This window comes from Idiotropiscis lumnitzeri, chromosome 13, assembly GCF_059441095.1.
Source record: "Idiotropiscis lumnitzeri isolate Australia: NSW breed Sydney's pygmy pipehorse chromosome 13, RoL_Ilum_1.0, whole genome shotgun sequence".
Lineage (NCBI taxonomy): Eukaryota > Metazoa > Chordata > Actinopteri > Syngnathiformes > Syngnathidae > Idiotropiscis > Idiotropiscis lumnitzeri.
This window is the reverse complement of record NC_142403.1, coordinates 18,209,047-18,230,103: the sequence shown is the minus strand read 5'-3', so window position 1 is coordinate 18,230,103 and position 21,057 is coordinate 18,209,047. Positions and strand designations below refer to the sequence as shown.

The following is a 21,057-nucleotide window of genomic DNA, read 5'->3' as shown; positions in this document are numbered from 1 at the left end:
TGAACTGAAAAAGGAAAGTTCTCCTTGTCAAGGTCATTTAAATGTCAGTTACGGTATGTATTGGAAACGTTAGCATCTGCTCAGTCAAATTAATTTCTCTCTGCAAATGATGTGGTAGCACAGTGGCTGGTGGTTCGCATGTCTTGTCGAGCCACTACTCTACTACTCACAGAGGAAGTACTGCTCAAAGTCAGGCTTTTGCGGGGAAACAGCTTAGATAAACCTTTAAGCAACTGATATCCGAACACAAACGAAGCAGCAACACATTTAGACATTCAATAAAACAGCACTCAGTCACTTATTCTTTTTCCTCAGCAATGAGATGAGGCATCCGTACTGTATAGATATCCACATATTGGGTATCTGGCTGTGTGTCTTATGCTGCCCCCAAGTGGCCAAGGTGAGAAGCATCACAATGAAGCAAATTGTGACAAAAAGCATTTCATCATTTTTACTTCTATTCAATTATGTTAATGTTTTTTTTTATAAAGGTAGAATATTATGGACTGCTATTTTGTATTTTTTTTTATTATCAGGATTGTCTGCAAAAGATCAATGGCGTTTCCAATAATTTCAACGGGGAAAGATGATTTGAGAAACTTGCACAGTATCACCAGGCACAGCAGTTCTAAGAGTTCAGTAACTTCTCAGTTTTATGGGACTCGTTTTTCATCTCATTTTCCTATTTGCTATTGCCTTTACCCTTCTGTGGTGGCATCACATTAAAAAAAAAAGAGAAAGAAAAACGAAAATGTGATTACTTTGAGAGCGATTCCAATTTTGGTTGACCGTTCCACTGTGAAGAACTTAAGTATGGAGTCAGCCTCTTTGCTGAAACGACTTATGCAAAACTCTGACCTGATCAAAATTGCACAAGTTTTGTCCACCAAAGCCTCTTTGTCTTTTTTTTTCTCCAGTAAAGGCCAAGCCAGTCTGAAGTTTCATTAATCCTCACCGAGAGCAGCCACGCGGTAAGAGCCTACACAGCTTTAACTCATTTTAATATTCTGCTCTGTGATTTTTCTCTAAATACAGTGCACGCAAATTGATCGGCATTGTTGTCAAATTGGTCAACTCTTTGTTTCTCTATCGATCTTGTACAGTTCATTTCCACGCCGCTGCGGGTTGCGCCTGGGAGTCAGAGCCGTGCGGCTTTTTGAACTTGAAGCAATGGAGACGTTTGTCTTTTTGTTTTCCTTTTCCGCCCTTGGCATTCTGTACTGCATGAACGCCGTTCCTGCGCTCCAAGAGTAAGTCGTGTTCTCTATCGATTTTCTGCTCGTGATTGGCACCGAGTATAGTTACTTATTTTATGGTATACAACGGTAAAATTATATACAATTTGAAGGAAATAAAAATAGGAAATAAAAAAAAACAGTACATAAATAATAATTTCATTTAAAATGTAGACCGAAATATTTTTTTAATCAAACAGTTTTGAAAGATTAACAACTTATTTATTGGACGAAGAATAAAATATCTAATAATTAAATCCATTTATTATACAATTATAATTCCAGCAATACCCATAAAAGACCGCTCTGTAAGATTTTTGGTACTTTTTATTTTACTATTATTGTATTCATCAAGGCGGCACGGTGGCCGACTGGTGAGAGACAGCATCGGGCGTGGGTTCGATCCCGGCTCCGGCCATCCTGTGTGGAGTTTGCATGTTCTCCCCGTGCTTGTGTGGGTTTCCTCCGGGTACTCCGGTTTCCTCCCACATTCCAAAAACATGCATGGCAGGCCGATTGAACACTCGAAATTGCCCCAAAGGTATGAGTGTGAGCGCGGATGGTTGTTTGTTTTTTTGTGTGCCCTGCAATTGGCTGGCAACCAGTTCAGGGTGTCCCCCGCCTACTGCCCAAAGACAGCTGGGATAGGCTCCAGCACCCCCCGCGACCCGCGTGAGGAGAAGCGGTACAGATGATGGATGGATGGATGAATGTATTCATTAATTTATAAATATGTTAATGCTAATTAAATAGAGCTGAAAGTAGAATTGCGAATTTGAGCTCAAAAGTGATTTATTCACTTTCATTTGGGACAATTTGTTTGGCGCATATTCATTCTTGGAACCGGATCGTGTCAGATTCTGGCTTTCCCGTAGAATTAGAAGAAGGTTTAATACTGTCCTATTTTGTGAAAGTTTGTTTTACCTCCACTAGGGGACACTTTGAGATCAAAACTGGAGCGCTCAGTGCTCTGGCAGACCAGCTTTCCACCCAGGGGTGCGCAGGCAAAGCTTTGTGCTCAAGCACCACATTTGAGTTTGCAAACAGACAGTTGCTCGTAAATGAGGTCAAATGTGAAATTTATTTAAATTCAAACAAAATGTTTTTCGAATTTAAAATTCCCCTTTTTTTCCAATAAATTTCCTTAAAATAATTAACTTTAAATATTTAATAAAAATATGTAAAGAAAATAAAATAAATACATGGAGATAACGTTTGTTTGTTCACGTAAATATGACGAAATTTAATTACTATTCATGGGTGCCCAAACATGATTATGGGTGGGTCACCTGTAAATTACATTTTTACATTTTTATCCCCTCCAAATTGCTAACAAATATCACAAGATTCCTATGTATGCAAAGTACGGCCCAGGGGCCAAAAACGGCCCACTGAATCCTTAAATCAGGACCACCAACATTATCGTGTAAAAGTTGAGCCCTGTTGTTGCATGATAGTCATTTTTCCTTCCTGAAATGTATTCATCAAAATATCCAATGCGTCTGAAATTTTCATTTCAGGTATTAGTCAAACAGCCGCGAGGCAATTAGCATTTGACAGCTTTGACTTTGCTGTTTTTGTCCTCCTATTCCCTTGCCCATGGCTCACCAACTGACTTTGCGGCAGTGTTGCAAAACTGCCACCTGGGGAAAAAAAAAAGTTTGTTTCTCTTCCTGACTGCAGTTGAGTGGCAGTTTGAGAAGCTTTATGCCTATCACACTGCACCAACACGTAACGCAATTTACACTCGTTTCTCGAACCAGGATCTGTTCTTGACAAGCCGGACGACGGAAGGTGCGTTAGTGCCAAAACTTAAGAAAAACGAGCAGATTTACCCGCAAACAAGAGGAAAAGTCTACCAGGAGGGCTGTTCTGGAGCTTTGCAACAACGAAAGCCCGATTCAGCAGATGCTTCAGAGGGTGATGAAGCATTCCCCATGGCGACTTTGGGTTGCTTCAAAGGCTTCAAGCATAAAACATGTGCTGGGCTCTTCTCACTCTCTGCAATGTGCGCATAAAAGTTTCTGTTCCCTGCCGCATTTGTAAAGTTGTACCGGAAGCCAGTTTAGGCACTGATGCAGTTAGCCGTTGCCCGCTCGACTTCCTCTCCCAAGCTCTCAGTTGATTGATTAAGCCCTTCATAAATCAAACGTTTGCGTTAACAAGCAGCGTACTGGTGCAGCGTGGAGCAGGCAGTCATCAAACGATGAAATGCTGCAGAATTTAACGAGGTAGCGACGCTGCGGTGGATGCGAGAGCGCGACAAGGGTCAGCGCTGTGAATCGGATGCTTGTGTGGTGATAGACTGCTTTTATAATGGTAAATGTTGGACTCGATCCTGTTCTCACTCAACATTGCTACGCTCATTATAGACCTTTTTCCTCTGGCATGCCGTGCTTTTCGCACCTGGGCCTTCAGTGAAGTCCTTGAATAAATCCAGCTCATAATACCGTCATTTATGACACCACGGATGGACAAATAATATATAGAAAGACACTTACACACTACTGAGTGAGTGTTGGACTACCAAGCTTCTCTTGAAAGGTCCGACTTGAAAATGTCCTCGCAAGTGCATCTGCAATTAAATCCACACTTTTCCCTCCTTCGGCCAGTGTGGTTTAAAAAAGCAAGCATATATTTTAGATTTTCGAACGGTCACCAGTTACGACTTCTGGCTGTGTAGATTCCGCATAGCGCAGCCGCCTTACGAGTGAGTATCCAATCACAAGCTGCGTCCATCGCCTTCAGCGTAAGGCCAGCGAGAAGGCTCACTGTAACCAAATCGTGATCTGATTGGCTATCGCAACTGTCGGTCACATCTGACTGCCCTTTGAGACACAGAACAGACGCTCGCATGATTGTATCTGGACGAATTGTGCACGCTACTGGAATTGTGAAATCTGCCTGGCAACACGAGCAAGCGGAATTCTGATTGGATAAAAACTCTCACCTAAAAATAAAACACTAGGATATAATATGACATCAGTGTGAAGAACATGATAATTTTTTCTTGATTATGTTAGGCCAGCAGAGAAGGCCTTGACCGCCCACTGCCTATTTTATGCTTGAGCCATATTGGATTGAGCAGCCACAATGGAGTCACATTCTACTTTCCTTACATTTCAATAAGACACATTTCATCAGAAAAAAACAAAGAAAAAGCAAAAATGACTTGGCTCATTCTGAAATGTGCTCTGAGCTGAAGTTTTTGTGTCAGGCAGAACGCATCAACAGTGACCCTTCTGCTATTGACGCGTTATACGGACCGGGCCGATGCCAATTATAATTGCGCCGAGGAGGAAATTATTCTTTTTACGTGTTGGAGGTTTTTCAAGAATTGTGGGGCTTAAACAACAATGATGACATTTGTAATAGGTGTCAATTATACGCAATTTTTCACTGTGCACGGGCAGGGCCCGTTGTATGCAATTATAATGCATAAATATTTGTGTTTCTACAGACCGTACGTGATTCTCGTGATTGGCATTGCCGTACTGGTTCTGGTCTTCATTTTCTACCTCCTCATCACTCGCGGCAACCCACCCAAAGACGCCCTGTTCTTTGGTAATCTCACTGTCGATTATTTCTTGCTTTACTTGCAAATGTGTTTGACTGCAGAAGTTAATTAAATCCTTCGCAATGAGTTTGGGCCAAGCGCCGACGCCAGCGCGAAAAAAAAAAAAAAAAAAAAAAAAAAGCAAGGGATTTTTCAGTTTCGCAACTTTGTGTGAAAACAACGACGGTAATTGCATTCTGTGTGATTGCACCTGATACGCTGAAAGCTGCTTACGCTCGTCTGGCTCGGGCAGCTTAGCGCGACTGTTCTGTGACACGGCTGACCCAAAGTCTCAAGGAATTCACAGTATTTAGAAAATAAAACATTAAAAAGTTTGATTCATTTAATCTTTTTCAAGTTCGGCGGGCCGGATTAAATCGTTTAACGGCCCACATGTGGCCGTAGTTTGCCCACACCTGACCTAGATAAGGTCCATTCACAGTCAAATCTAAGGACAATTTAGAGCATGCCCAAAGGACATAGTTGATTTTCTTTTTTTTTTAAATAGATCAGGTCACTCGTAGAGGAAATCAAAAAAAAAAAAAATAAATAAATAAAATGTGTTTGTATATTGTTTTCAAATAGTAAAATAATTGTCAATATCCCATATTGTTTTTTATTTTAATATAATCAATTAACTCATTGTATTATCGAATAAAATAAGACAGAATCTCCAACGGCACTTTAAGATCATTCATCCCAGGGGTGTTTGATGGGCTTTAAGCCAGGGTTCTTCTACAACAAATTCCTCTAATTGTGCCTTTATTGAGCATTGTGGATATTTCTGGAAACAGACAAGGGTGAAAAGCGATGTTTGTGTCATGTCTGACGCCGTTGTCCAATAATGGAGGCAAAGCCGAGACAGGTTCTCTGTGGCGATAGGGATCCATAATCCCCATATCGTAGTTGTCTGATTGCCAGAGATATAGTGGTTTGCCACAAGGATTACGGGGATGTTTGTACATCTCAACCATGATATGCGTGTTTTTGTCCTGCCATCTTAACTTGTGAGTGCGCCCCGAGGAGGATGTGCTACAGCCGTTTTGTTGTGTGGTATCGAAACCCAGCAGGGCCACGACATAATACCTCAGACAGAGACACTCATGGAGATTCTGTCACCGTTCTATGAATGTACGAGAACTGCAGGCATATTCAGTTTATAAAAAGGTACTATTACTTGGGAAGTGATTAAGTAGTTCACTCCCCACCACCCACATTTTATGCTACAGACATATTTTGAAATATCCACGTTTTGCCCTTATAACGACAACGTGAAAACTGCTTTTTTAATTAAAAAATAAAATAAAATAATATATATATATATATTATTTGAACATTTTTACAGCCTCTCTCTGCATAACCCATGCTCACTCACGGCTGACAATGAGGCGCTCTAAAACAGCTCAAATAAAATTGGGCCTAAAACGGAACCTTGCAGTCCACCACAGGCAAGGGTAGAAGTGGCTGAGCAGTGGTTGCTCATGGTCACTGCAGATGTGAGGAAGAGTAAAACCAACTCCGTGCAGCTTCTCTGATCCCCAGCCAGTGTTTAAGACGATCGATTAAAACGGTGTGGTGAAAACTTTCCAAATGCACTCTACATAATTTGCAGTCCGTGACCCGATGACCGATGACACCGTAATATCCACAGCAACGCGTCATTATCGAGGAACTCTCTAAATTCTGTATTCAAACTTTTGGAGGATGGTGCTTAGTAATATTTCATCAATTGCCAGTCGTTCCTGATTTGTCCCTCGCTCTTTCACGAGTAGCGGTACACACTTTTTGTGTAACGTAACGTGGGGAAAGTGCAACTCATTTGTCATGTTGTGACATGTTGGGAAATTGCTTTCCCGTAGAGGAAGGCATTACGCGTATTCTAGGCCATGGGATGAGACCGACGCTTTGCTCTTATTCTGAAAAAAAAAAAAAAAAGAAAAAAGAATCTGTTCATAAACGATTATTTAATGGCCTTTCTTTCAACTCACTCCAAAAGAGACTAAAGAAGAAGCCCGCGGCCTTTCAGCTGAGGCAAGCTCTTTGGAATGTTTTGTTTACCGCGTTCAGGATGCAAACGCGCCTTCAGCCACGTCTCCGCACTCAAGGCTTAATTTATAATGAACACCTTTGTATAACGCAATCATTAGCCTCTCAGAGATGAAGGCTAGCAGCAAGAATTTCACCCTTTACCAAACTGAAGTTCCTTTTTCATCTGTCATCATAAAATGAAAACGCCTTTAAAGGGGAGGTCAAGTCAAAACATTTCTTTTCAATATGATCTGACCTCGCCGCTAGTCTCAAGCAAACAGTATTGTGATTGATATTGCAGTTGTTTGGTGGCATTGGTGGTTCAGTGGTAGAATTCTCGCCTGCCACGTGGGAGGTCGGGGTTCGATTCCCAGCCAATGCAAAGACGCTTATTTTTGCAAATTTCCCCACTGTGGGACGAATAAAGGCCATATTTATGTTGAGCAAAATTTATTCAATATAAAAGCCTGATGGGAACGCAATAAAGCCCATTCCGATCAAGACTTTATTTCAAGCGAGAGGGGTGGTTTACGTCGACTGATAGTCTAATCGGGGTACATGAAAACACTTATTCCGAAAGATATTATTCAGTGTTATTCACTTTCATTTCATAATATCTGGTCCAATACTTGAAAAGCGGGGGGCTTCAAACAAAAGGTACTTTTTCCTGAGTTGTTTTGACACATTGAGATGAAAAATGTCATCAACAAAAACAAAGGAATTGACCTCGTCGTTACAATACTTCTGGACGGGAGGGTTTAAACGTTAGATATTGTTAACATTGTATCTCTTAGTAATAGTAGTTGCGCGTGTGATTCAGAGACAAAATGCAGCGTTTGCAATCTTCTTACCGTTTGTGTCCTTTTGCAGTTTTTGCAGAATTTTCCTTCACGTGTGTTATTGACCTGACCAGCGCCTTGGAATACGATGGCGTCATCTCCGGCTTTATGGCGTTCTATCGCAAGACAGTAGGTTTCCCCGGTGCCTTGAAAATTATTAAATATATTTGAACAACAAATAATCGATATTGCCTGGGTATGCGTGTGTTTGAGGGGGAGCCTTACCTGGGCACGGCCTTTGGCATCATGATGTGTTACTGGGATGGAATCGCTCATTTTATCATGTATCTTGTCATGATAGGCAAGATCATGGACAGGTGGGTGTCACTTCGGAGCGCAAATGCCGTAACTCTTCACATCTGTTGAAAAAAATATATCGTGTATTAGTGATAGACCGATTATCGGCCGGATCGATTATCGGGGGCGATATTTGCCATTTTGTCTTGTCTCTCTCTCTCGTTCTGCTGTGCTGGTGGCCCTGCCTGCAGAAGCAGATTGGCCCGCCCACAGCACCATCTGATTGGTTCCTTCTTGCAGACAATCAGCATAAATCTGCCTGTTTGCTTCTTCACCTCGAAATTTTAATAAATGTCACTCGACTACATCTCACAATTAATCGAAAACTATTTGCCGTAGTAAACTTTTTGTTGGACTTTTAAAATTAAGTTTTCTATTTTCCACGATCTCAAAAAGCTTTTAACACAAGCTTAAAGGCATTTAAACGAAGTTTGATGACGGGATCTCAAACCTTGGAACGCAGTTTTTTTTTTTTTTATCATGGAGTTGATGTGAGAAGCGTCACAGTTGTGTGTGCTCTCAGGAAAGGGTACCGCACACTGGGCTTGTTCTGGGCCGGCTCGCTGTGCGCCAACATGAGCGTGTTCATCACCGGCATCGTGGCAGGTGAGTCTCAGCCCACGCTCCCTTAATGACACATCTTGGGTCAGTCTCGACATCCCCGCTGTCGCGTACCATCAGCATCTTTGTGACCTCCCGCCAGGGAAATACGGCGCGGAGATCCGTCCGGCCTTCTGGCTCAACTTCCTCTTTCTGGTGATGCCCGCGTGGGGAGCCGTCACACTGTTCACTCGGCCCAAGGACAGGCCGCTGATTGGCGGATATCACGTGAGCGAGGTGAAGCGACGGCTGCTGAGAACTTTCACCCCGTTGTGACGCTGTGCCGGTGTCGCTCGAACCGCAGGCTCAGCATGCGCAGACCATGAAGCTCATCTGGCGTCCGTTGGATCTGATGTTAGTTCTTCTCCTGCTCGCCGCCATCGCCTTTACGGTCCTCCGAGGCCTGGTGAGACAAGTCCAAAGTCACAAAGTAGAGATACTGGTGTTCAAGAAAGACACCGGCAAATAAAGTATTGATTCAACTCCTGTTGTAAGAGTAAAGTGTACAGTTTGTTTTGAAGCTTCGGGTTTAATTGCTGCAAGAGTGCATGTAACCCGTTGGCCTTTGCGTTAATCAGTTGCCGAGACTTAGCTCTCACTTTCAAAAATGCTTTTTGTGGTCGTCGTTGTTCTCCCCTTCCAATGTAGGTGGCGTTGGACTCCCCACTAGGAGCGTGTTCCTTCTACGGGAAACATTACGAGCCCTACTTGCGGGATCCGGTGGGCTACCCCAGAGTGATGGTGAGTCCCAATTAACTGACTAACTTTATTCACCTTTCTTTCAACACGGTGGTATCGTTGTCATTCCATCAGCCTTCCTGTGTGCGATGTTCATATTCTCTTTAGACAACAAACTCGTATAAACCCCAAAATGTACTATTTAATACACAAGCGCCCTTATTGGTTTTGTGCTCCACTGATTAGAGAGACCGTTTTATCAATCCGGATACAACGCACGCATCTGTGTATGCACTGCGTCTTTGCTTTGTTTCGCACAGATAAGCCTTTATTTATGCAACACTTTCCCCCTTTTGATTTCCTCCCAGTGACCCGTTGCGCGGGTTGATTGTGTGTGCATATGTGTCAAAAGGTTATCCAAATAGGTTGTCCTCACGCAATTGATCAGACGCTGCGTGTGCATGCTGAGAGCTTGATAAGCCAATCCTTCACACGAAGACACCCCCCACGCGCCACCCTCTCAACGCCCCCTCCCCGTCAGCGAGGCAAGGGAAGACGTGTGTGCGGCATTTGAACATGGCACGCTCAAATGGAGTCACACGCAAGCCAATCTAATAAAAAAAATAATTCTGTGTGAATTTACTCAAAGTACATTAACCGTTACGAAAACAGAAGGACTAACGAAACGAGCAGTGATAATACGATAGTTGTAAACATTTAATCAACTTATCTCTGAACACAAACAGTGGCAACGTCCGTGAAATCAGACTTAACATTCTGCAGCTTAGTTGCACACAAAAGGTTCTTGTGTGTTTTGTAAAAACTGCGCGTAGTATGTCTTTATGTGTTATACTGCCCCCTGGTGGCTCAGGCGCACAGACGAGAAGGAGAAGCACAATAACCGCATGAAATCATGACCGCCTAATTGTGTCATTTTTTTTACATTCTATTCAATTATTCTGTTTTATAAAGTGTAGTAGTTCAGATAAAAAACATGTTACAAATATTTATTTAGGTTTGTGTTTTTGGGGCGCTGGAACGAATTAATGGCTTTTCCATTCATTTCAACGGGGCTGGACGATTTGAGCTGTAAGAGCTTTGAGTGAAGAGCCTCAAAAAATTGTTAATTACAATGTAATAAAACTCCTCACTAATATGTTTATTATTGATGCGTCAAATGTAATTTTTATTATATGCGACAGCCCTCTGGAAAATTGACCCCGGGCAGCAGTTTGGACACCCCTGTCTTAGCCAGTACCCCTGTTTGTTTTAATAGATGCTGCACATGTTCTTCTACGGACTACCGCTGCTGGCAGCGTTCGTTTACGGTCTCCTCAAGCCAGGCTGCACATGGATGCCTGACTGGGCTGTTTTCTTTTCAGGGGCAATGATCCAGGTACTACCACAAGCTCAATAAGATCACTCTGATGAGGTGAACTCAACTCTACCTTCTGCTGCTTTTTTTTTTTTTTTTTTTACAGTGCCAATGGGCTCACGTTGGGGGGTCCCTCCACCCTCGCACAAAACCCCCATTTCGCATCCAGAGCAACGTGTTCTGGCCGGTGCTGGCAGCCAATTTGCTCTACGCTATCATTCCTCTCCTTTTGGTTTTGCGTGTGCGCAGTAACCCATATTTTTTCCTGAGGGTCGCCCCCTTCCCTGGACAAACAGGCCTGCCAAACAGCGAGGAGAAAGATACCAAGTACAAAAACAAATAGTTCAAATATGGGACGACTTCACTTGAAAGCCAATATAAATAAAATTATTTTCACTACTTCTGGAATGTCTTGGATTTATTAAAAAACTAAATTTCATGTCAACAATCACAGAATGTTTACCTCAGCATCTAGCGACTTAGCTGGCTAGCTCCCAAACAACAAATTATTCATCTAGCGAACTAAATAAAAATATTTAAAAAGCTAGATAGAATGATAGATAGCCCGGTAAATGAGTAGGTTAATTTTAAACACGGTGTGGTACACACACAGTGAGAGAGAGATCCGTTGAGCGGATGACGGAGCGAGTTGCCCGGAGTTGTGATCAGTTTTGGCCAACAGATCTGTTTTGTAAGAATAAAAACAAGAATTGAATGGCAGTCTGATGTGAGTCTTCTGAAGATGCTATGTTATTTTCTAACCACAGATAGCAGATCATAAAGGTCGTACCTTAGTATATAGCTAGCTAGCTTCTGTAACTCTCTAATTAGCTAGCTAGCAAACTTGGTAGGCATGTAGGTAAATTTCATTTAGACGGCTACACAACTCCTGTTTGTCTCTACCCCAAAAAAGAAAATGTCCATGTTTCTTTTTTTTCTTTAGCTAGCTAGCTTAATTCAACTTATAGCTAGCTAGCCAACACACTAACTTTAGCGAACTAGCTACAGATCAATCCTTTGTTACTGTACATCAAAAATCTATGCAAAACACTGAATTTTTTTTAAATACATTGAAAAGAAACTCACAAAATGTGGAGTTTTTTTGTTGGACGGTGTTGACTTGCAAAAGCCTTGATACACATTACAATAGCAGCCAATGTCTGGGTACAAAGCAGCCCCCCCCCCTACTGTGCCTGGTGTCTCATCCAGTATGTGTGCACATTTCATCCTTTCCTCTCCATTTTCTCTTTTCTCCACACTCTTTATGTGGGCGGCTTGCTTAATGATTTCATCATCGCCTTTTGAAAAATGCATCAAACGAGCGACAGTGGATCTCTGGATGTCTTTGTGTGCGCAAACAAACACGCTCAATTGACCAGCAAGCCGAGAGGAAAATGTCGCGTTTGTGTGTTGGAGTATTTCACACTGTGAGCACGACTCATTGTCGCTATGAAAGGCGAAAGAAAAAGGAGATTATGAGCACAACCTGAAATGAGATTGACAAAGCTTTTCCGCAAGGTGAAATGATGACGTCGCTGTGCCTCAAGTTCACACTTTTTAAGTGCAATAAAAGAAACTCTGCTTGACTAAAAGACATCGATCCAAGACTTTCACATTAGCATTACCAGATGGAACAGGTGGCGGTGCATGATTGCTGGAAGGCAGCTCATTTGTTGGATGCAGACACGGAGCATGGCAAGGCTGGTGAAGAAGACGGAAGGAAACCAAAATAAACAATTTACAGAGCAGTGCTTCTCAATTATTTTCTATTACGCCCCCCCCAGCACATAAAAACAACAATTCGTGCCCCCACCCGACCACCCACTCACCGCAGAGTGAAAATATAAATAACAGCATTTTTGTTGCAAAACAAACCTACATCTAAGAGTCAATACTCGTTGCGCACAATTGGCAATGAGAGCGCCACTGCCAACTAGTGGAATGGAGGTGCAATTACACCATTATTGTAGTACGCCGGAAAAAAAGGCACGTTCCCACACACCGTATAGTACAACAAGTGGACGTCTGCGCGACTATACGGCGTGCGAACCCCGAGAAACACCAGCGGACTATCTTAATGATGCAACACGTCTGTTTATTGACTATGATGTGCACATCAAGTAGTCGTGGTTAGTTAACTCGGCCCCCCTGCGGGCCTGTCTTCATATTCAGCAGCTAATGGGCACATAAAGAGCGCAGACCTCCAGCACTGAAGCGCCGCACCGGACGTTCCGACAGCCCGCTTAGCCGCTGAATGTTGTTGTGAAGAGGAGTCTGACCTGGAGTCAAGTGAGACATCAATTTACATGGGAGGCTTATCTCCCCGGCCATCCATCATCAAGAAAACACCAAAGTGAAACCGTACGGCTGCACTCATCTTCAGGAAGTGTCAAGTCTTGATATGCATTGCTAAATAGAATGATCTTAAATGCGTCTCGAGCCATTATGGGTCGGAAATGACTTATTACAAATATATGGGCAAAAACTATGTCATAATATATATATATATTCATTTATTTTTTAATGCCTGAGTCTAGTTGGAGTGAGCACGCACAGTTTGCAGCCATCTTTCATCATGGATAATGACTACAAGACAGTGGATCAATATGAGTGTTCAATCGTGGGAAAGATTACGGTCATGTCTGTGTTCACTTTTGTGATGTCACAGACCGTGAGGCCATTCGGATTCAGATCAGGATGCATTTATTCAGCCCTGAGTGGGCCGCAGTCCCATCTGTGTGCTTTTTTTATCCTCAGGTTCTTTCATTTTCATTCCCACAGAGGGTTTCTTCATGCCGCTCGCCGCCCTCAGGATCGTTAGATCAAACAAATGCGAAATATGGGACGCAAGGACACAGCCCCCTCTTCACTACTGGTAAAGTTTTGTGTCGTCTCCTCTGCTAACAAGTCTTTACACCAACTTTTACTGACTTAACCCTTTTATCTGACAAGGAACCATATTTAACGGAATAAGTGGGTGTCCAAAACTCTTTGAAGGGGGCTTGTTAAAGTTAATATGCGATGGAAAATGCTGTTGTATAATACAGTCAAATAAATCCTTTCGAACGCTGCAGAAAATGAGCCATGTCTTTGCTGGGGAGAGACGGTAAGCAAACCCCGTTGCGACAAACACACTAAACTGGATGGTTGACAATAGAAAAAAAAAAAAAAAAAGCGTCGAAATTAGGCCAAAATGGGCATTGTCTTGACGTTGGCACGGGGGGAAATGGGCGGGGATCTATGAAAGAGGGGGCACGCCAACCTTGTTGTGTATTGAAAGGTGTGTGTGCGTGTGTGTGTTCGTGTGGCTTAAAATGAATGGGGAAAAGCTGGTCGATAATAAAAGGAATCCTTCAAAGCGTTGAAAAAAAAAAAAAAAAAAAGGCATTGTTTGACTTTAGCGTAGAGGACGCTGTGGTGAGAGGGTGCGCCAACCCCCGGTTGGAATTTGCAAGAGAGGGAAACACATGAACACAGCTAAAAAAAAAAAAAAAAAAAAAGCCTTTAAAAAAAAAAAAAGGGTAATGTTTTGACTTTGTGGCGGCAGGAGGGGTGCGTCAATAATGTAGAAAATCGATATACGGCGCCGAGAAATAACAATGATGAAGTATTTGATTTAATCGTTCGACTCGTTAGGATTCAGGTGAGGCACTGCTGCCTCTGTCTTGACTGACCGCACGTTTCTTGTTCACTGCATTCTGGCCTGCTACACCTGCATTTAAGCATCGCTTTAAAAAAAAAACAAAAAAACCTTCAATCGATTGTCTGCACCTTCCCCAGTGTGGTCATTATTGCCATGGCGGTGCGAGTGGGCCAGTAGGTCGTCTTGCTGGAAGGTATTTACACAATATCTTCGGGGGCGGCGCTGAGAAGGGGGCGAAGCCAATACGAGACAATATTATTGTCCCTCCGTGATAGCAAACGGTTTCTTAAACAAGCGTAAAAATAAATATGCTCGCAAACGGGATTTTTTTAGGTTCTGTTCTTCTTAAGGAGACACTGCCGAGCGGTTTGGTTTCCGTCACATCGGACGTTTTAGAAAGCTCACATCGATACATTTTTTTTTGAAAAGCACGTTTGAGCTCCTCTTTTTTGAGCCAGACTGGCAGCACCAGGAGGCCGGCGTTAATGATGGGGTACCCAGTGATCGGCCTGGCGGACTACATGGGAGGGAAAAAGTCCAAAATGCCTGACAGGTTTTGCCAGCGCCAAACGTAATTGGCAGCATCCGGGTTTCTCAACTTTGTGAGCATCCTGTACAATATTTGAACAAGACGCATTATCAGGCATGGCTAGGGGGCGCTAGAGCCACATCAGAAATCTGTTTAGCCCCAGTTAAGGCACTCCAGGATTTTATAACGCTCTGAAATATATTTATGGATTCTTTTCTCAGTTGCACTAAGTATTGGTCAAGCCCACATTTAGCCCCGGGAGTGAAAAATAAAAAGCTGGGGCTGTGCATGCTCATTTTTCTAATTGACACAAACCTGTAATACTATTCATGAGGAGGAAGCAGCAAACACTTCTTAAAAGTGAGCAGTGAGATGAAGACATTTAGGTTGGACTTGACAAAATTGTTACTATTTCCCTCACATACTCCTAAACGACATTGCTGGTCTGGTGATTGTGCTACAAATGTCACGTGCGGTGACATTTAACACAAGAGTGTGTGTTTGCAATAGCGCAAACAATTTCCTTGCAAAAAAAACAAGCACTCGTTTGTCAACAAGGTGCTCGCTGTGAGCTATGAAACAAAACAAAAGCAGGTGCACAAATTGCTTCGCTGAAATCCACGGCAAATGCAAAAATCACTCAAGGTATGGTTTGCCCCCCCCCCCCCCAATCGAGATGTGAGGCTTCAAAATCAAGGAAATAAGAAAAAAAAAATTAAGAGATAATCAAGCTTTCTCTTCTTCGTTGTTTTCCATGCTGGCGCTCAGGTTCGTGTACGGTGGGGGAGGAGCTACTCACGTGCATCACCAGGCTTCGATGTAACCCCCCCACCTCCGCCCCACACCCTCCTAAAAAAATAAATAAAAAATAGGAAATGGTGGAGAAAATAAAAAGTTCTACGCTACAGTATGTCTCCGCAATTCAGTACTAAATAGTTCTCAGACTTTGCACGTTTTCATGGCCTATAAAAGAAAAGATTCCATTGTTAAAATCCTCCCCCAAAATAATAAAAATATTTGCGTTTGCTACGCCAGCGCACAGCAGCGTGTGAGCAAGCTGAGTCACAAAAACTCCGGGATGACCTCGGTGATCAAAGTTGTCGGCTTTCAATGATTTGTCTTGACTGTGTGAACTTGGATTCGCTGCCACTAAATTAGTCAGCAAAGTCCTTCTTGGTGCACTTTGTCATGCATAATTTAAGGAGGCTGTCTGCACTTCAAATAATTTGGATGTTTTTTTTGTTTTTTTTTGCAAATGCTGATTTAATGTGCCGGTTAAAAGGCAAAGTCCATCTTCTGAGAGAGCAACATGTCGCCCCCTCATTATTTTCGATATTTAAATAAGTGCAAGCCCATGCTGACAATTTTAACAAGCAAGAAAAAAAAGCACTCTTTTATTTATTGATTGATATGCAAACTCCGCCTTCAATTCCCTGCACACGATTAGATGACAACCACAAGCAGACTAAAATTTGCGTCAACATTTATTTTTTTCTGTTAGCTAAATTTCTCCAGAGAATTTTCCGATCAATCCAGTTTCTCCTGACATGCAGTACACTGTGTTGACATCCAACAGTGACATTGTTTATTATACTTTGAAAAACATGCACAAATAAAAGAACTGGAGATGGGAAAATGAAGCTTCAAAATTTGCTTCATGAACCAGTTGTTGTATTTTTGAGTCCTCTAGATGGCACTGTTGTTTTAAATAACGGGTTTAAAAAATGGCAAGTCAGTGCGCTTTCAGCCCAATGTTGATCCAAGAGTGCCATCTAGAGGAGTCCAAAAATACTACAACTGGTTCATGAAGCAGATTTGAAGCTTCATTTATCCATCACTGAACAAAACCTCAGGTCACCAAGTTTTCAGCTTAAGGAGGTTCTGCTTGGTCTGACCGCAATGACATTTCTCCTCCATCCTGCCTTGCTGCTCCTTCTCCATGCGACCAGAGAAGCCTAAAATGACTGTTTAAAGTAAAAAAAAATGAGACTGGGGGTGGACCTGAAGCACGGAAGCACCTGGAGGCATTCACGCTCGGGTGGACAAGGGAAAGCGCCACTCACATCTTTGGTCGTGAGCAAAGTTGGACACGTTATGAAGCGCTCAGGCGTGCGCGTTGACCACACGTGCTGGAGGCAACAGCCATCAATGTGCAAAATTGTTTTCATTATGCACCTCACAGAGGCAGGCTGCCGTTTTATTATTTTTTTTTTTGCATTTTCCTACTGCACTGGATATCAATGCAGCCACATTATTTAATACCAGCAACCCTAATTGCGACAGAAAATGGCTGGGTGTCTACTTCAAGAAATAAATGCCCCCGCAACAAATTGACACTTTTCTTTTGACACACAAGTATAAAGAATAACAGGCTAGGTCACTCCAGAAAATAGTGAGGGGGATGATAGTTGCAATGAGTGACAGTGTACCTAATTGCAGCAATCCACTGCCTTCGCTTGCGTCGGTCTTAAAAGTCACCAGGGGATAAATTCAAGTTTCGGTTACTGCTCTGAGGCGGCCATTTTGCTGGATCGCTCAAACGTCTGCAAAATGATCAGAGAAGAAGAAAAGCCTGTGCATAAATATGTTAAAATTCAACTCAGTGATTGCATGCGATCTCACCATTACCGCAACTGCGCAAACAAACAGATGCCATATCTATACAACATTAGCTGGCGGGAAATAGCTTTTGAAATTGCCCCATCTCCCCGAATGATCCTTTCTGATGTGCTCTGTAATTGGCCCGGCCGGGAATGCTGCTGGTGACACATTTCATGCATGCGAAGCAGTTGGTTTGAGGAGAGAGCTAATTGGCTAAATTGCAAGCGCTTCCCCCAGCAGGGGGCAAGGACGTTTGCCGTAGAAGACTTTAACTTTTGTGTCGCACGCTCGCTCTCACTGACGTTGTCATGTTGACCGCCGGGCCTGTTCAACCGATTCCAGATTGGATCAGGAGAGGATAAAAGAGAGGTTAATGAAACTTGACGCGTTTGTGTTTGGAGGGGATGAGGTGGACAAAGTGCAAGAAGCACACAACACACAAGTGGAAGGCAGCAAAGGTGTTATTGGATCAACAAAGAACAAGAACCATTGTGGAAAGGGAGAGGGGGACGGCTAGAATCTTAGAATCTAGACATCTGCATGACAAATGTATTGAAGTACTTTTTTTTTCAGAGTGTAAAAAAGACCAGGACAGCACAAAATGTATTAAAAAAAAGTTTATATGAATTTACCTTGTTGGAGGTAGGTTAATGGTGTGAATCCGGTTATCAGCCACGATGTTAGCAACTCCTTTTTTCACCTAAAAAAAACAAAACAAAACAATCGTGTACCGTACGAAAAATAGTTGAGTCCACTCATCATTCCAGTCAAATCAGACGTAGATGTAAATATGTCGATACAACACACTGCTTTGGAGCTGTGTACGGTGGATTCTAACGTCTACGCCGTGCGACCTTTGAACGAAATCTCTCCCTTGTAACGCGACTGCCACATTGACATAGGGCTCTGCTGCTGATAATTCGATATCGATATGTATTGCGATAGTTAGGTGATCGATATCAATAGGAAATGGTATCGATAAATTATTAATCCCCCCCCCCCAGAAAAAGCAGGTTCGACCCATCACGGCCCAACTCGTCATCAAAACTCCCCCTCCCTGAGCCTCAAACAAGGCGGCTTGTTTAAATAAAGGTGTATTTAATTTATACTGAACAGAGTGTTTGACTTTTTTTCTAGTTCATTTTAAAGGTTAAATTTTACATTTTAAAATAAAACAAATCGGAATTCAGGCCTTTTCCCTTTTTTATTTTCAATAGTCACAAAATAATAATAATAATAAAAAAAAACCAAATAATAATAATAATTTGATATATTATCGATATCAACCGATAAAGTTTCCAGCCATATCACCCAGCCTTGCATTGACACACTTTTTAGCCTGCTCTAGTCTACTGTTACTTTATCTATAACGAAAAAGCAGCCCATGCCGGAAACACATGACAGGTTTCTGGCTGTCAACGCCAGGCTTAGTGCAAGGACGCCAAATACTGTGTCCTCTCTTTTTTTTTTTTTTTTTTTTTTTTTATAAATCTCGTTGAACTTTGACGGCATCATTAGCAGATAATGCAGGAGATCCCCATTGATTTGCAGACGCTGTCAAAAGGAGTCGACAATCGACTGCAGAACAAGGTTACAAACAAGGAGCCAATGAAATGATCTGTTCATTCACATCACCTCATCTTTTAACCACTTGAGTGCTGATTTAATCAAGAAATTCATTTACAATCTTCGCAGCGCTGACTTGTGCCTGTCTGGCGTTCCTGCCAACAAAAAGACTTTGGCTCACAAATGGATTCTTTCTAGCAGCAACAAGAATGAGAATCTGAGAATAACATTTCTTACTGCTTCCTGCTAGTGAGCTCAAATTGGATTTTTGTCCATAAGACGAAAAAACAGCATCGAGTGAATATGATTAGTGCACACGATTGAAGTCATGATTCAACTGCCAGCCATTTTCAAAACAGATTTTCCCATATTGCCAGTCGCTGTCGCGCATTTTGACTGCTCATTCGTGTTTTATGGCAAAAAAAAAACACATGTGAGCAATACTTTGAATAGTATTTTCTTAAAAAGGCAATGAGAAGAATATAGGAGCAGATTTCAATTTTTTTTCATCTCTATACAAAACTCATCTCTGGCTGATGGCATGAAGGCCGCCGAGGTTGCAACCGTGGGCGTAAACTCACAAAACAACCATTTGTCTAGTCCTTCCTCTCACCTTAAGACCCCGCTCCTCTTTCTGCATTACCATGGCAACATGGGAACTGCCCCCCTTCCGTCCGTAACCTCTCTTTAAGCCTGCAGCCACAAGCAACTGAAAGAAACTTGTTTGTATTATTTATATCTGGCTGGCAGTGAATATTTTCACTCAATCCAGCACGTAGAGGTCAAAACAGGCCAGGGATTGATACACGACACCTGAAAAGTATTTGTAGCGCTTCACTTTTTCCACATTTCAAGTTACAGCCTCATTTTGAAATGGATTCAGTAATGTTTTTCTCATAATTGTACTCCAAGCTGGGTGCCCAACTCCCTCACGTCCCAAGCCGCCACCAAAACATGTTATTCTGTAATGAGTGATTTTGTTATACTATTTACAAGTAGAGTTTTACCATTGCCCCCAAAAAACTAACAAAACATTTCTTACTGGGAAATTTAAATCACACTGAATTATAGTTGCACCTTCCTCGCAAACAAAAACAAGAGAAATAAACAAAGCAGTTTCTGACTACTTCACGTTGAGAGTATGTTACAAACATTTCAGAAAGGTGTGACCGGTTGGAAGGAGAAAGAGCTTTATCCTGGTGCCCTGCTTTTGCCATGAAGCTTAAATTTGAGCTCAGGTGCATTTTGTTCATACATGAAACGTTTCTCCAGCTTTATTGTATATGATTTACAAAAGGGCACATATTTATATTAAGCTCCCAACGTTTACGCTGCATTTCAGAGCACAACCTGCCATGGCGTTAAATGAATTTCCAGATGCATTTTCCAGTGAAAGAAAAACAAATCGCAACACATTTTTCCCCGCAAAGGAATCTATTTAAAATGTTGCTTTCATAAAGCCTTCATAGTCCTCAGTCCTTATGGTTTCGATAAAAATGTATTTATGCAGTTGATTATTCATAGCGTACTAAGCAACAAGAAATAATACTACTCACCTGATGACCGCCGAACGGCTTTTGTTGTCAAGCTTCTCGTCATTTCCCCGATAGTCGTGAGCATGACACGTTTGGCTACATGCTAACTGTGTTAGCATCTGCTTGGCGAATGTTTTTTTTTTTTTGAATGGTGATTAATTGTATCGCATCCAACAATTTCCTTCAGATCTTGTCACACTTTCAAAAATACCCGACTGACATAATGGAGGTGTGCTGGATAAAAATGTGAAGTTTGTTGCGAGGCATCTCAGGTCATTTCTTGCTAGCCGTCGGCCATTATCCTTTCGAGCATCGACGTTAGCAACCACGTGACAAAATTAGCGATACCATTTTCTGATCTCAAAACACTTTGAACAGGACTAAAATTTAAGTAAAAGTACTCGCCCTGTAAATACAGAACTGGAGGAAATAGTTTGAACGTAGTTTGATAGTATGCAATTTAAGAAATTCTTGGTCACCATTGTTGACGCCGATGCAAGTTTAAATACTGTTCGTTTTCCATTATCCTTTGAGCTAGAAGCTATTTACGTTATCATCTCTTAATTGAAATTAAC

At 42.2% G+C, this 21,057-nt stretch overlaps 1 protein-coding gene, 1 long non-coding RNA gene and 1 other non-coding gene across 6 annotated transcripts; 2 read left to right on the top strand and 1 right to left on the bottom strand.

Moving 5' to 3' along the window:
- Positions 1–903: 903 nt before the first annotated feature.
- On the top strand, positions 904–11,007 carry tm6sf2b (transmembrane 6 superfamily member 2b). Of its 2 annotated transcripts, none has more exons than XM_088312958.1 (11): positions 904–971; positions 1,104–1,250; positions 4,696–4,799; positions 7,690–7,787; positions 7,872–7,975; positions 8,479–8,561; positions 8,659–8,783; positions 8,860–8,961; positions 9,204–9,296; positions 10,510–10,629; positions 10,715–11,007. In XM_088312958.1, the coding sequence occupies exons 2-11, from the start codon at positions 1,171–1,173 to the stop codon at positions 10,949–10,951; spliced, it is 1,146 nt and encodes a 381-aa protein (XP_088169084.1). In that variant the 5' UTR covers positions 904–971; positions 1,104–1,170; the 3' UTR covers positions 10,952–11,007. The 2 variants fall into 2 exon arrangements, with proteins under 2 accessions (XP_088169084.1, XP_088169083.1); XM_088312957.1 differs by having other exon boundaries at positions 8,659–8,792.
- Positions 7,131–7,201, top strand: trnag-gcc (transfer RNA glycine (anticodon GCC)). The gene has a single exon. It is a non-coding gene; the product is annotated as a tRNA-Gly (tRNA).
- On the bottom strand, positions 8,405–20,979 carry LOC148324863 (uncharacterized). Of its 3 annotated transcripts, none has more exons than XR_015846298.1 (4): positions 20,504–20,979; positions 18,014–18,081; positions 17,210–17,323; positions 8,405–8,958 (listed from the first exon to the last, which is right to left on the bottom strand). It is a non-coding gene; the product is annotated as an uncharacterized LOC148324863 (long non-coding RNA). The 3 variants fall into 3 exon arrangements; XR_015846297.1 differs by lacking the exon at positions 8,405–8,958 and adding an exon at positions 16,303–16,744; XR_015846296.1 differs by lacking the exon at positions 8,405–8,958 and having other exon boundaries at positions 16,764–17,323.
- Between the last annotated feature and the right edge of the window lie 78 nt (positions 20,980–21,057).